Source organism: Stenella coeruleoalba, assembly GCF_951394435.1.
Source record: "Stenella coeruleoalba genome assembly, chromosome: 2".
Taxonomy (NCBI): Eukaryota; Metazoa; Chordata; class Mammalia; order Artiodactyla; family Delphinidae; genus Stenella; species Stenella coeruleoalba.
In genome coordinates, this window is record NC_137147.1 from 143,053,447 (window position 1) to 143,070,247 (window position 16,801).

The 16,801-nt window shown below is 38.7% G+C and overlaps 1 protein-coding gene across 6 annotated transcripts in view; it reads left to right on the forward strand.

Annotated features, from left to right (window-relative positions):
• Positions 1-16,801, forward strand: part of CSNK1G1 (casein kinase 1 gamma 1) — a 153,555-nt gene that overhangs the window by 69,483 nt on the left and 67,271 nt on the right. For all 6 annotated transcript variants that reach the window (XM_079910400.1, XM_079910396.1, XM_079910399.1 and 3 more), the window contains 2 exons: positions 8,751-8,791; positions 14,572-14,641. Coding sequence is in view for 4 of the 6 variants with exons in the window: in XM_079910396.1 (XP_079766522.1) it covers positions 8,751-8,791; positions 14,572-14,641 (111 nt within the window). In the remaining 2 variants the exon portion in view is untranslated. The remainder of the gene's footprint in view (positions 1-8,750; positions 8,792-14,571; positions 14,642-16,801) is intronic.

The window sequence follows — 16,801 nt, forward strand, 5'->3', positions numbered from 1 at the left end:
ATATTCTTAATTGTTTTGGGTTTGTTTTTGTAGGTCCTTTTCTTCTCTTGTGTTTCCCACTTAGAGAAGTTCCTTTAGCATTTGTTGTAGAGCTGGTTTGGTGGTGCTGAAATCTCTTAGCTTTTGCTTGTCTGTAAAGCTTTTGATTTCTCCATCAAATCTGAATGAGATCCTTGCTGGGTAGAGTAATGTTGGTTGTAGGTTCTTCCCTTTCATCACTTTAAATATGTCATGCCACTCCCTTCTGGCTTGTAGAGTTTCTGCTGAGAAATCAGCTGGTAACCTTATGGAAGTTCTCTTGTATGTTGTCATTTTTCCCTTGTTGCTTTCAATAATTTTTCTTTGTCTTTAACTTTTGCCAATTTGATTACTGTGTGTCTCGGCGTGTTTCTCCTTGGGTTTATCCTGTATGAGACTCTCTGTGCTTCCTGGACTTGGATGGCTATTTCCTTTCCCATGTTAGGGAAGTTTTCGACTATAATCTCTTCTAATATTTTCTTGGGTCCTTTCTCTCTCTCTTCTCCTTCTGGGACCCGTATAATGCGAATGTTGTTGTGTTTAATGTTGTCCCAGAGGTCTCTTAGGCTGTCTTCATTTCTTTTCATTCTTTTTTCTTTATTCTGTTCTGCAGCAGTGAATTCCACCATTCTGTCTTCAGGTCACTTATCCGTTCTTCTACCTCAGTTATTCTGCTATTGATTCCTTCTAGTGTATTTTTCATTTCAGTTATTGTATTGTTCATCTCTGTTTGTTAATTCTTCTAGGTCTTTGTTAAACATTTCTTGTATCTTCTCGATCTTTGCCTCCATTCTTTTTCCAAGGCCCTGGATCATCTTCATTATCATTATTCTGAATTCTGTTTCTAGAAGGTTGCCTATCTCCATTTCATTTAGTTGTTTTTCTGGGGTTTTATCTTGCTCCTTCGTCTGACACAAAGTCCTCTGCCTTTTCATCTTGTGTAACTTTCTGTCAATGGGGTTTTCCTTCCACAGGCTGCAGAATTGTAGTTCTTCTTGCTTCTGCTGTCTGCCCTCTGGTGGATGAGGCTATCTGTGAGGCTTGTGCAAGTTTCCTGATGGGAGGGAGTGGTGGTGTGTAGAGCCCGCTGTTGCTCTTTTGGGCAGAGCTCAGTAAAACTTTAATCCGCTTGTCTGCTAATGGATGGGGCTGGGTTCCCTCCCTGTTGGTTGTTTGGCCTGAGGCGACCCAACACTGGGCTCTTTGGTGGGGCTAATGGTGGGCTCTGGGAGGGCTCACGCCAAGGAGTACTTCCTAGAACTTCTGCTGCCAATGTCCTTGTCCTTGTGGTGAGGCACAGCTGCCCCCCCGCCTCTGCAGGAGACCCTCCAACACTAGCAGGTAGGTCTGGGTCAGTCTCCTATGGGGTCACTGCTCCTTCCCCTGGGTCCCAATGCTCACACTACTTTGTGTGTGCCCTCCAGGAGTGGAGCCTCTGTTTCCCCCAGTCCTATCGAAGTCCTGTAATCAAATCCTGCTAGCCTTCAACGTGTGATTCTCTAGGAATTCCTCCTCCCGTTGTCAGTCAGACCCCCAGGTTGGGAAGCCTGTCGTGGGGCTCAGAACCTTCACTCCAGTGGGTGAACTTCTGTGGTATAAGTGTTCTCCAGTTTGTGAGTCACCCACCCACCAGTTATGGGATTTGATTTTATTGTGATTACGCCCCTCCTACCGTCTCACTGTGGCTTTGTCTTTGGATGTGGGATATCTTTTTTGGTGAGTTCCAGTGTCTTCCTGTCAATGATTGTTTAGCAGTTAGTTATGATTCCAGTGATCTCACAAGAGGGAGTGAGAGCACGTCCTTCTGCTCCGCCATCTTGAACCATAGATGGGTTTCTTGTTTTAACTACTAATTGCCTCACATTCATTTGGCTGGATTTTTTTTTTTTTCTGACAAGTTCTAGGTAGTAATTTATAAATGTACTACTTTCACTTTACGGCAAGAAATCTGACAGCTGGAGATCTAACTAAACTGGGAACCGAGGCTTGTATGTTCCTTTATCAGCGTGACTCTGAGAACTGACACCTGCTGGTTCTTTGAAATAGTGCTTTGTCTGATGAAGCTTACCATAAATGTTGTCTCTGTAGGCGATTTACTGAAACAGGAAGTCTTCATGCAGTGGATTTTATGGGTAGCTTCACATCTAAGACTGCTGCTTCAAAAGGGCTGAGTTTGGATGTAAAGCTCCCAAAACTACTATGTAATGCAGTTTCTTTTACATTAACGATAAAAGAACCCATGGCCAGGAAGTGACCTTGGGAAGCATTGTGGATTTTGTGCAGCAACTAAAAGCTTTGAGTGCTTGGGATTATGCCACCTCATCAATGGTATTTTTCTGTTCAGTAAACTGCCTTTCTCACATTTATTGATATATCATTCATATGTATATATAATTTTTTGTATGATGAAGCAGTCATTCATTTTAAATGGGCAGGATTGTAACCCTCTATCTTTGTAATTAAATTCTTCCAGAGCAAAATTTTTGTGTATCACTGAGAATAGTGGCTTAGTGTTTGTCTAGCCTTCCACTTGGCTGTGTTTTGTATTGACCTCTTAGTCTTTTTTTTTTTTTTGGCCACACCGCATGGCTTGTGGGATCTTAGTTCCCTGACCAGGGATCCAACCCAGGCCAGGACAGTGAAAGCATGGAGTCCTAACCACTGGACTGCCAGGGAATTCCCCTGACCTCTTCAGTCTTAATGATGCCCCCTGGCAAAGGAATTCATTTGAATGATGCATAGCTCAGGAGAATTATCTAGTCACCTCCAGGGCCTCTTAGGAATAAGGATAATTGCTTTTTAAGAGGGTGAGGTATTCAGCTTGTTTTGAAATAAGCAGAGAAAGTAAGCAAACAAAAGCAAGCTAGCATTTTGTAATGTATTAGCTATCATGTTTGGTGTTACATAAGCTGTGTCATTGTGCTTCTGTGTCTATATTCTTTTATACAGGTACAAAAATTGAAGCTGAGAGGCATTTCATAATTTCTCTGCTGCTTTTAGGTTCAGTGAGAACTTGGAGGAAGGCATCATGGTAGAGTGAAACGATCATTGCCTACTCTCCTGGTTTTCTTTCTGTTCTCCTCTAATTAAAAGCATCAACTTTAACCCTTCTATTTTCCTTTTCCCTCATGTTTATATGTAATCCAAAGGTTGTTAGTTTTTTCTTCTAAATGCCTTGATTATAAATCCTATTTTTTAAAGTTATCTTCAAGGAATTATTGCATCGTACCTGCCGTGATAATAGAAGTCATAAAAATTAGATTTATCTAGGACATTGCAGTTTACAAAGTACTTTCACATATTCTAACTCGTGTAATCATCATAACCACACTGTGTGGTAGATGTTATTCTTTAAATGTTCTACTATAAAAACTTCCTATTCATTTTCTTCGTAGGTATTCTTGTCTCTTTTATTGTATACATTGGGACCAGATTAATATTTTTAAAATACAACTTTCACGACTATACGTTTCCTCTTAGCACAAATATCTTTGGTGATTTCACAAGTTGAATAATGAAGTCAAAACTCCTATATTCACACTTAGAATTATCCATATCTGATTCTAAACTAAATTTTTTTTTAATTGCCCTAAAACTTTCTCAGAAGAACCTTCTCTGTATATCAAGTCAATTTGGTTCACTTCCGCAAGCATCTGTTACCTGCTATATATCAGATACCATGTTGGTCGATAGGGATAAACAGATGAGTGGAACATTCTTGTCCTTAGGAAATTTACTGCCTAGTGGAGGTAAAAAGATGCATGAATAACTAATTATAATATATGTGTAAGTTGATGAAACTGAGTGCTGCCTCAGTTTTATTTTATTTTTTAAAATTAATTTATTTATTATTTTTGACTGTATTGGGTCTTTGTTGCTGCGCGTGAGCTTTCTCTAGTTGCAGTGAGCGGGGGCACCTCTTCGTTGTGGTGCGCGGGCTTCTCAGTAGTTGTGACACGTGGGCTCAGTAGTTGTGGCTTGAGGGCTCTAGAGCGCAGGCTCAGTAGTTGTGGCACATGGGCTAAGTTGCTCTGTGGCATGTGGGATCTTCCTGGCCCAGGGCTCAAACCTGTGTCCCCTGCATTGGCAGGTGGATTCTTAACCACTGCACCACCAGGGGAAGTCACTGCCTCAGTTTTATAATGTATGTTTAGAAAAGGAATTTTTTTTTAAGGCATAAAACTCACCAGGAACCAAAAAGAGAGAGAGAGAGAGAGAGAGAGAGAGAAGATAAAAACAGGTGAGAAATTTTAACAAAATTCTGGAAGCTGGAAAGCAGTTAAGTGATAACTAATTTAGCAGTCCAGAGAAAGCTGAATGATTTAATGGGTAGGCCAGTTTGTAACATAGAATACACCAGATATCAATAAGTTCAAGAATTGGAGACAGTAGGAATTTCAAAAAGTTGGGATGCAGAAGGTGCTAAAAACAGGAAGAGTAGTTGCAAGTATATACATATATATATATATATATATATATATATATATATATATATATATATATATATATATGGAGCAGTTGCATCACTAAATCCCCTCCTTCCCTGGCATCGCCCGGCAGCTACTCTTTCCCACCTTCACAGGAGATGTAAAGGTCACACTGTTGAAGGTAAACTGATCTGTGAAAACTGGGCCGCCCAGCTGAACACAGGGAAAATGAGGAAAAGGTTCCCCTCTGATTCGTGAGGCCTTCTAGACTCTGGAATAAGCAGATCCATAAGTGCCTGGGATTTCTTTGAACTCTTGTTTGGTTGTTTGTTTTTCCTCCAAAAGAAAACTATGCAGGATTTCTTTCTTTCTTTTTTTCTTTTTTCTTTTTGGCTGCGTTGGGTCCTCGTTGCTGCGTGTGGGCCTTCGCTGTGGTGCATGGGCCTCTCATTGCAGTGGCCTCTCCCGTTTCAGAGCACAGGCTCTAGGCGCATGGGCTTCAGCAGTTGTGGCACGTGGGCTCAGTAGTTGTGGCTCACAGGCCCATTTGCTCCGTGGCACGTGGAATCCTCCCAGACCAGGGCTCGAACCCGTGCCCCCTGCATTGGCAGGTGCATTCTTAACCACCAAGCCACCAGGGAAGTCCCTGCACGATTTCTATAATATAACAAGTTTGTTTTACTATTTTTAAAAAAAAAAGATTCCCCCAAATCTTCAAAAAAAGTGAGGATTTAGGAAAAGTATTTACTTCAGAGCAAGAAGCTGGCTTTCAAGGTTATTCATACTCTGTTCGTATGGATTTTTCTGGCTTCATTTCTCACCATTCTCCCCCATATGCTTTGTGCTCCTTTCATATTGGTCCACTCATACTTTATCACATTCTCTGCATTTTCTATCATTTCTCCACCTCAATGTTCAAATTAGTATTTTTATAAGAAATGCTCTTTATCCTCTCCTGTTCGTCCTCAGAGGCTCACCTCAAGTGCCATTTGTGCCCAAATGCTTTACCCTCCCTCATCTAAGTCATCTACTGTCTTGTTCATATTTCTTTTTTTTTTTTTAACACTTATCACTTTATATGATTTATTTATCAAACTCTGAGGCACCATGTGCAGGGTCTTGTGTGAGGATCTAGAATACAGTCTCTGAAGGGTGAGAAGTGAGTGTTGCTCATCTTAGGTGTCTGATATTTGCATATGAGGGGTATTAAATACTCAAATACTTTCCCTTACCTCTGGTGTCTTGTTTTTCTGGTTAATCTTTTATACCTCTTTACAAAGGAGGTATAGTTATTCTAAATCAGAGATCTGATCGTGTCACTACCCTACTCAGAAACCTTTCATTTTAAGTTTTAAGATGGCATTGAGGACTTTCCTAATGTGGACTCACCTTACTTTTCTAGTTTCTTTTGCTGCCCTAACCACTCCTTGCCCATCCCTACTCCTTCCTGATCTTCATGGTGCAACTTATGGTCCATCTACCCCAAGACCATCGCCCATTCTCTTCCTAAACCATCTGTTTTCTCATTTTTATTGTTTTGCTCATACAGTTTCTTCTCCCTGAGATGTGTTTTTCTCCCTTCTTCAACTGTTAAAATTCTACTCATTTTTTCACACCTTGTGGGGAGGTGGTGGGAGAAAGAAAGGAAAGTACATCCTTTGTGAGACTCCTGTGATTGCCTTCTCTCTTTTCTTGCTCACAGATCAGAATCCAGATTGATTACTAGGCTTACACTGATACCACCATCTCAATTCACTTTAAAAGTTGTAATCTATTTGAATTAAAGATCTGTTACTTTAAGCATATACTTCAAAAATTAATTTAATTCTTTAACAGTGAAGTCATATTGTACTCTAAATGAGTAAGGGGTGAATTTCGGTGCCTCTACTTCCCTACGCCCCAGTAATTCTTACTGCTAAAACTGGGGGGGAGTGTCCAATTCGGAAAGACATCCCCCTCCCCAAACACATCTACAGTTTTAAACTTGACCATTTTCCTCTAAGCAGTAATGAGTTTTTAGGGTCAACCCTTTGCTAAAATAAGTTTTAGATCACAATAACTGTGCTTATACAGTGCCGGGAAGGGCTTTCCTGAAAAATTTTCATGCAGCATCCTATCTCGCATGGAAGAAGTCTGTGGCCAAGCTGGAGTTTTAATCTGCCTGGGAGCTGGCTGTTACTACCTCATCTCGTCCTCTCCCGGTTGTTGGTATCCTTTTCACAATTTCATCAAATATATTTTTTAAAATGATTTTGGTGGGAACATTAATCAGAAACACAAATTAACTTTTAGAACTTAATACAATTAATACAGAGAGGGAAAAATGGCTATTTTCTACTTTTGCTCCTTTAAAAAAGAAGTTATTCATCTTATAATGTCTTAGGTGTTTGTCTGGCAACCTGTGAATCCTATTAATGTTGTTTGCAGACAAAAGTTATTCCTAAGTTAGTTTACTATTCTCCACATAAAAGTACTGGGAAAACTGATAACAGTATTAAAAGTATAATGGTGTAATTTTAACTGTATTAAAAGTATAATGGCCATTTATTGTCTAGAGCTTGTTAAAAATAATCAATATTACAAGCAGCCTTTTGTTCCCAAAATGCAGGGTTTGTTTTTTGTTCATTATCAAAATAACCTATATTATATGAAAATTAGAAACAGTCATCTTTCTTTTTTTTTTTGGCGGAACACGGGCCTCTCACTGTTGTGGCGTCTCCCGTTGCGGAGCACAGGCTCCGGACGCGCAGGCCCAGCGGCCATGGCTCACGGGCCCAGCCGCTCCGCGGCATGTGGGATCTTCCCGGACTGGGACACGAACCCGTGTCCCCGGCATCGGCAGGCGGACTCTCAACCACTGCACCACCAGGGAAGCCCAGAAACAGTCATCTTAATACCTTAATACATCTTCATCTATCCTTTTCCATGCATATATATTCAGCTATGTACATATATATATATGTACGTTTATGTGTATATATAACCTTTACCTACATGTATTATTTAAAAAGTAGTCATACTATACGTACTTATAACTTTTAAGCAGTCAAGGTTTTGAGTGTCTGAGATGTGCAGAACATGGTCTTAAGCACCATAGGGCATTGATAGATCCATTAAATAAAATCGCTACTCTCAAGATATTTATAGTCCAGCTGAATAAGATAGGACAAATATATAAGAAGCAATGTGAAGTCCAGTGCAGTGGCTGAGCTATATGGGCTATACTAAGCACTCACGAGGAGTTAAAATTAGCCTTCAAGGACTAATGGAGTTGAAGAGGTAAAGGTAGCTAAGTACCGAGCATGTACTGTGGGCTCACTAACTGATCGTTGCTCTTATACTCACCCCAAGTTCTGACTCTAGATGTCTAGTACAGAAGAATATTGATTCCATTTCTGTAAGTAGAGAAGTTGAGAGGAAAAAGGTTACAACTGCAGGAAGAACTTTGAGTTAAGTGTTGTCTGGAAGGAGAGCTGTTTCTGCATATAGGTGAAGATGTAGAGCTTGAGTTCTGGTGAAGAGTCAAAACAGCTTTGAGAATCATCTACTTAGAGACAGTAGATGAGTTTTCCAAAAGGAGTAGGCCAATAATTGGTTTTATTTCACACTGTCCTTTATGCCAACTAAAGTTGATACTAAATACCATGACAAAAAATAAGAAAACCTTACTAGTCAGTGAGTTAGAAAAATGAGGGTTTGTGTTTTTTGTGCCAAGAGTTAAAATCTCTCTATCTTTGTAATTCTGGCATTTCTTCTTCTTGGGTTGCCTCATAGCTCAATAGTTGGGAAATATTAAATAACAAAATGTGTGTGTGACAGACAAAGAGATTTGTTTTCTTTCATTTTTTAAAAAAATATTTATTTATTTATTTGGCTGCGCCAGGTCTTAGTTGTGGCATGCGGGATCTTTGTTGCCACATGTGGACTCTTAATTGTGGCATGCAGACTTCTTAGCTGAGGTATGCATGCAGGATCAAGTTCTCTGACCAGGGATGGAACCCTGGCTCCCTGCATTGGGAGCGTGGAGTCTTAACTACTGGACCACCAGGGAAGTCCCCGAGATTTGTTTTCTTTAAAATAAAAGATTCTCATGTCTAGCTTAAATTTTCAAATTCTCAAGCTGTTTTTGTTCTTGTCTTGCTGGGTCTCATTATCTCTGTTTGGCTTTTCACTTACAAATCATGTTTCATATATGTGAACAGCGTTGGGAATGTGACCTTTCTCATGACCCTGTAAGCTAAGATTTTGCTTTGCATTTCCCAGAATAAATGTCACTAAAACATATACATTCTGCTTTTCCCCTAGGTAAAAATCTCTACACCAATGAATATGTAGCTATCAAACTGGTGAGTAGAATCTGTATTTGTGGTAATTATGTCTTAGTGCTCTCACCCTTCACATATCTTTTTACAGGAAATAAATGTAACCATTCACAAAAATACTAATGTTATTTTTCCTTGCATATGATCCCACATAGTCATTTCCTTCAAATATATATAGTGTTACAGTGATGAATCACTGTATACTGTAAAACACTATATAGTTAGAGGATGCTAACTATAGTGTTAGCAATGATAAATCAAAAAAAGTTTATAAAACATAGCTGGAAGGAAAAAAAAAAAACCCTAGTAACTGCTGTAAACTTTGTACCTTTCACAGTGCTATTTTTTTTTATAATTTTCTTATTCTTGAATATGACTTATCCATTTTAAAAATGTAAGGTATTTATTAATATACTTCTGAATGTGATCATCTAATCATTGCCTTAAAAAGCTGTCAAACGTGAAAAAGACATTACGTGGTCAGATTTGAAGCAAAGAGTTCAGTTGGTTTTGTCATTGCTAATCTTATGAATAACTAACCTAGTCATTGAAAATAACATCCTGTTAAAAAAGAATAATTCTGTTATTTTTAAGGATTAATAGTTTTAGAAGAAACAGTTCTTTATCTTATATGTAAGGTTGATGAAAAACCATTTCTAGCCATATGAAATGCTTTATATAACTAGTTTCTATGAAACTGTATAAATATTGTCCTCCTAATAAATCCTAGTACATTTCCCAGGATCTGAAGGTAGTTTTGGGCTTTATTAGTTGGAAGGCAGAGGCGTTAATAGTTGAAGGAAGTATCTTATGGTAATTGCTGTTCTTTTCTAATGAATTGCCCCTACCACATCCACACCTGCTCTGTGGTCGGTCCTTTCCTCTCATTAAGCTTGTCTGTGGAGGAGTTAGTGTTGTCCTGTGAAGAACTGACAGGCATCAGATTAGTTTCTCTACAAAGAGGTGGACAGGGAGCAGGTCTTAGAGCAGGTAGCTCCTTGGGAACCAAGTGTTTTGTTTGTTGACTTGGAACTTTTGTTGGAGAAATTGGAGCAGGAAGAGAGACAATGCATGTAACAATGCAGACCAAATATTTTTCTCAGCTTGAATGTCAAGGAATTAACTGTATATTTGTATTTATGGGAATTTGATTATTCTGTGAAAGTGTTATCTAGTTCATCTCTTTTTTACTTTTTCTGTTTTATTGTTTTGTTAAGTTGGAATAATTTTTTTTTTTTTTTTTTTTTTTTTTTTGCGGTACGTGGGCCTCCCACCGCTGCAGCCTCTCCCACTGCGGAGCACAGGCCTAGCGGCCATGGCTCACGGGCCCAGCCACTCCGCGGCACGCAGGATCCTCCCGGACCGGGGCACGAACCCGCATCCCCCGCATCGGCAGGCAGACTCCCAACCACTGGGCCACCAGGGAAACCCCAAGTTGGAATAATTTTGATTCTTTGGGACTAGTAATAGGGAGAAGCAGCCCCTAAAACACTTTAAAATGTTGCCTCAATACTGTATATTTGTTATTGTCCCCTTATTTATCAAGACTTCTTCTGAGGCTTTCTGTTAGGGGCAACTCATTCTATCTAGATTCCTCTTTCCAGGTTCATACTAGTTGACCTGTTTAGATAAGGTTGCATAACATTATTGACATGACTGACTATTGCATTTCACTTACATTTTATTAAAGTTTTATTCTTTGTATGGCCAAGAGTTAAAGGTAGATAGACTTCATGTCATCTAGTATGGTGTGCCTCAGTACCTCATTTCTCTTTCAAATAAACCTTAAATAAAGGCTTTTTAGAGGATGACAATCTTGTCTATGGGCCTCCTCTCTTGCTGTGGGGCTGTATTCTCTGTGGGAGATATGATGGCAGTAATTGAGCTCTTTTCACCGTAACAGCAAAATTTGCCTTAAGCATTACAGTCCTACAAGGTAGCCGTCTGCTGTCAGTTTAGGATTTCAGGCAGGCGTGTGTGTTCCAGAATAACCATGATTCTGGCAAATAGCCAGCCCTCTATGGAAATGTAATCAGCATCTGGCACAGAAATACAAGGAACTGGTAGTGTTTCAGTTCTACTTTGTTTGGATCTTCATTGTGGGCTCTTGTTTCTTGGATTTCTAGGAACTTTTTTTTAAAAATCAGATACAGTGTAAACAAACTAGTGTGATGAACCCCTCCTTTACCCCTATCACTGAGGTTTCTGGGGTTCTTTTTAACAGAGGTTTTCTAACAGTTGTTTAAAGAGTTTTCTCTCCATGCTGCTAATCCTACTGCCTTTTACAATCTTATAGATTGTTTGCAGTGTCCTTTATTCATAGTGCTTTCAGAAGAGCACTTGAAGCTCCAGTTGGTTGAGCAGGCTACGACTACGTGCTGAAGGGGTTGGCTGAAGGATGTAAGTCCTTCTGTCTGTGATAAAAAGCCCCTCATGTCTGAATATATGTGATGTGTATGTACACCCACTTTTAGCCCTATAACTCTAAAGAGATATTGCTTTTTTTAATCTGTTAACTTATTTACCCAAGATCAGATTGAATATTTCCTATTAATGTTTCCAGTATGAAGTTTGAAGGTATTAGGTTTGAAGAAGGATCTGTGTTTTTTAAAATTCATTGACTGTTGTGGTTTGTTCGAATTCAAGACTGTTTCTCCAGAAAGAACACTCCTCTTTCTAGTGTTTAGATCAACCTCTGGTTTCATATCAATTTGTCATCACTGTCTCTTTTGGTTTCTTGTGAATTATTAATGATTCTGAAATTGGCTGCTTTGATGGTGATATATTAGAAGATCTAAAACCTGAATGGAGACTCTATAACTGAAGAGATAAATGAATAAGGAAGTGACTCTACAGTATAGTCTTCAATACATTTTTTTGGAATACAAGAATCTTGAGAAACTTGAAGGCCAACTCTGATGCTTGCTGATTTTGCAATCAGAGAAGGGTATGAGTTCTTTCATAGAGCTCCTTAGGGCTTTGAAGTATTCTAGCCTACCTGAATTGATTTAGATAAAACCTTCCTAGAAGCAAAGGTGTAGACTAGATAACTTCAAGGAAAGTTCTGAATTCTGTGATTTATGGATTCTATATTTTAAGAAAAATGCAGAAACTTCAAGTGGGTTCAGGAAGAGCTTTCAGGGGTGATCAAATAACTAAAAAGTAGGACCAGTGAGGAAAGGTTAAAAAAATTTAAATTACTTTGCCTGAATAAAGGAAGTTTAAGAAATGACTGAATAGCTTTGTTATTTGAAGATAGCTGTTATAGTATTCACAGGTTATTCGGGAGCTGTTTTGTCTTTGTTATTGAGGATATAAGAGAAATAGGCTAACCTCCAGTAAGTGGAGATTGCTGTTACATATAAAGACCTTCTAAACCATGAAACTTGTTAAACACCAGCATGAATTAGTAAGGGAAGCTGTGGAACTCTCCTTCCTTTGAGCCTATATTAAAAATAGGACAAATAACCATTCAATGGGGAGAGGACAGTTTTTTTCAACAAATGTTGTTGGGAAAACTGGAGATCCACATGCAGTGAAGTGAGACCCTTTACATCATACACAAAAATTAACTCAAAATGGGTCAAAGGCCTAAACATAAGAGCCAAACTATAAATATCTTAGAAGAAAACTTAGGGGGAAAGCTTCATAAGGTTAGATTTGGCAGTGATTTCTTGGATATAACACAAAAAAGCACAAGTAAGAAAAGATAGATAGGTTGGACTTTATCAGAAACTTTTGTGCATCAGAGGACTCTGAACAGAGTGAAAAGATAACCCATGGAATGGGAGAAAATATTTGAAAATCATATATCTGATAAGGAATTGATTCTCGAATTTACCATTTTAACCATTTTTAGTTGTACAGTTCAGTGGCATTAAGTACATTCACATTGGTGTGCCCCCATCACTATCATCCATCTCTAGAACTTTTTTTTCACCTTCCTCAACTAAAATGCTGTACTCATTAAACACCAGCAGCATTCCCCTCTCCCCCCAGCTCCTGGCAACCACCATTCAACTTTCTGTCTATGAATTTCACTATTCTAGGTACCTAATACAAGTAGAATCATGTAGTGTTTGTCCTTTTGCGTCTGGCTTATTTCACTCAACATACCATCCCCGAGGTTCATACATTTTGTAGCATGTGTCAGAGTGTCCTTCCTTTTTATGGCTAAATAATATGCCATCACACATATGGAACAAAATGTAACCACATTTTATTTATCCATCCATTTGTTTATAGATACTTGGGTCGCTTCCACCTTTTGACTATTGCGAATTATATTGCAACAGACATGGGTCTACAAATATCATTTTGAGTCTGAGTTTTCAGTTCTTTTAGGTGTATATCCAGAAGTGGAACTGCTGGATCATGTGGTACTTCTATATTTAATTTTTTGAGAAATTGCTGTACTGTTTTCCACAGTAGCTGCACCATTTTACATTCCCACCAGCAGTGCACAAGGGTTCCAATTTCTCCACATCCTTACCAACACTTGCTATTTTCTGTGTTTTTGATATTAGCCATCCTAATGGATATACAGATGTATCTTTCAGGGTAATGTTTGATTTTCTTGTGAACTAGTTGCCTGATATACTGTCAATTCAGAATGATTAGCCAGCCAATTCTTGAAGTTTGGTATAGAGCAAAGTGTGGTAGTATGGCTGCTTTATCTTTGGACTCTTTAGAAAACTCTATTTTTAAAAACTTGAACACTGTATTAATTAAAGTTACAAGTTACATATCTTAGTTGCATTTACAGTCTTTAATTCTCTAAAGTGTAAAAATAAATATACATAACACTGTTCCTACAGCTTTATTCATAATACTGAAAACTGAAAACAGTTCAAATGTCCAAAAGTTAAGGTTTGTGTGTATGTACACACATGCACACACACACACACACACACACACACACTAATATATAGTTTTACTTACTGTTATGGAATGATGTCATCATCACATGTTAAATTTAAAGACATAGAACACCAAATATAGTATGCTCTCATTTATTTAAAATACATTTTTGAGTCTATATTATATATAAATATATGTATAAATCAATATTTGGAAGAACATTCACCAAAATGTTAATAGTGCTTTTTTTAAATGATAGAATCTCAGGTTATTTTTACTTTCTTTCTAATTTTTGTGTATATGAAATTTTTTTCCTGAGCATATATCATTTTTCTATAAATAATAAAACCATTTACTACCCAAAATTCATAATAAAACAAGAAGGAAATACTTGCTGGTATTTTTTTTTTTTTTTTTTTTTTTTTTGCCGTACGCAGGCCTCTCACTGCTGTGGCCTCTCCTGTCGTGGAGCAACAGACTCCGGACGCGCAGGCTCAGTGGTCATGGCTCACGGGCCCAGCCGCTCCACGCCATGTGGGATCTTCCCGGACCGGGGCACGAACCCGTGTCCCCTGCATCGGCAGGCGGACTCTCAACCACTGCGCCACCAGGGAAGCCCTACTTGCTGGTATTTAATTAAAAGATTTGGCACCTGGTTTCCTAGGAGAATATATTTCAGAAGAATACTTCATGGTGAGAGAGCTATCCTTGAGTGATGTCTCATACAGAGTATTTTTATTTAAACATCCATGGCAGGGATTGTATATAATTCAGCTTCATCTTCCCCTAGATGTGCTTTCAAAGAGAAATTGTGGTAAGAAAATGCTATTATATATGAATATCATCTCTAAAATATTAAGTGGTCTTAGCCCTGGTTTACTCTGAAAACCTAGGAATGAAAAAACTGTCTAAATCTGATCACAATTTCTCTTCTTGGGTTTCAGGAACCAATAAAATCACGTGCTCCACAGCTTCATTTAGAGTACAGGTTTTATAAACAGCTCGGCAGTGCAGGTAAGTCAATGTTTCCTCCATTTATTCAGCATATAGCTTAGCTGGAAGCCCTAACATATGTAAATTTTCTTGTCTACCTTTTTTGCCAGACCATGTATCTCCCCTACTTGCTGGATAGGTAAATACACATAGTCAACTAAAAAGCTACTTACTCTCTGGCATCTAGAAGGGCAGTTGAGTTGATTGGGGGTCTATGCTACCATGCCTGCCCACAGACCAACCTGTGAATGCTTTCATTCACCTGAAATACACATGGAATGGTTTTTGCTTTTTGGTAGTTTATTCATTCTCTTTTCATTCCTTTGTGTATACAGAAAGAAAGGAGGAGGTGTTGGTAATTTTCAAGCTGTTTTTACCACATTGAGACTATATATCCATTTTAAAGACATACTACTAAAATATATCTTCTGAAATACCTTAACACTGTCACTTTATCTATTGTTCTCATTAATTTAGAAGACCTATCTATATGATTGTAATAACCTATGACCTCTGAGGATTTTTAAAAAATTAAGTTTATAATTTTTAAAAACATTCCTGTTTTTTTACCAAAAAGGTCAAATTTCTGAAATATTTTACTGGCTTGCAGAAAAATATATTGACTGAACAAATGTTACCAACTCTAAGGAGGTTGAACCCATAGAATTCCTATTGCAGAAGATGAAATCCTCCAGTGCTAGTTTAATTGTTTGACATTAATAGACATTCCTCTGCTTTATGCTTCTTCAATGTGACAGTTTTTTGTGAATGACTGAAACATAGTTTCTATTTCAAGTACCATTATTGAAGGTACTGTTGAAGGAATTTGAGTTTCACTTCCTAAAATATATACAATTATATAAGAGCCACTGGGTGTTATTCAAGTCATCTTATACCCTGACCATGGCAATAATCAGCCATAGTCATAACCTAGGGAGGCCAGGATGAGCGTTTGTCTTTCATTGAACCTAACATGAGTTCTTGCAGACAGCTCAAATGCATTCATCTCAGCTGTTATATGCTGCCCCTCCACTGCTCACCTGCAAGTCTTCTTTTAAGCTGCGTGTCTTCAGTTCCTTCAGTTTTTTGCGTTATGTGATTAACAGGTACTTCACTGTCATTGCTCCACTAGGAAGCATGAATGTACACACACACACACTGCTGGTTTTGTGATGTCCCTCTTAAATGAGCCTCATAAAACAGCACCAGTAACTCTGGATTTGGAGGCAGTGGGATTATTATCTTCCTTGATCTGGACACAATAGTTCTATTAATTTAGGTTAGCTATTTTTTTTTTTTTTTTTGCGGTACGCGGGCCTCTCACTGTTGTGGCCCCTCCCGTTGCGGAGCACAGGCTCCGGACGCGCAGACTCAGCGGCCATGGCTCATGGGCCCAGCCGCTCCGCGGCATGTGGGATCCTCCCGGACCGGGGCATGAACCCGTGTCCCCTGCATCAGCAGGCAGACCCTCAACCACTGCGCCACCAGGGAAGCCCCTAGGTTAGCTATTTTAACAGCCATTTTACATAGTTGACTTTTGTGCATTTGTGGAGTTCTACTCAGTTGAAACCTTTATGTCTTTTTTACATAAGCTGCCATCAACCAAGGCTTTCTGAATTTTTCTGGTTATATAATTGATTTTGATCACCAGAACCTCCTAAGTGTCATCTTATTTTATCCCATTATTACTAAGTATTCGGATGCTTTTCAATCCTAATTCTGTTACTGATGATTACACATTGACTGTTTTTTAATTATAACTGCATATCCACCCTGCCCCTTCCCTAAGACTACTATAAGCTCCTTAAGAACAGGCTTGTGCCTTCTTCACCCTGGTGTCTCAAAAGTATCTCAGGGCCCTACATAGTTCTTTCACATAATAGGAAGCTGGGAAGAATTCTGGTGACAGAAGGAACTTAGGAAGATTTGATAAGCATGCGTTTTAGATTTTTGCCAAGTTACTAAGAAAGATATTCCCTGAGGATGGCTGAAAAGGGGAAATTATTTATTTATGATAGGTAAAAAGTGGATTTATTTAGAGAGATACACATTCCGTAGACAGAATGTGGTCCGTCTCAAAAGGTGAGAACGGCCCTGGGAGAAACACACTCCACAGAGCGTGGGCCATCTCAGAAGGCGAGAGGCCAGGAAATTTCTTTTGAAAGTAGATCAGTTGACAAA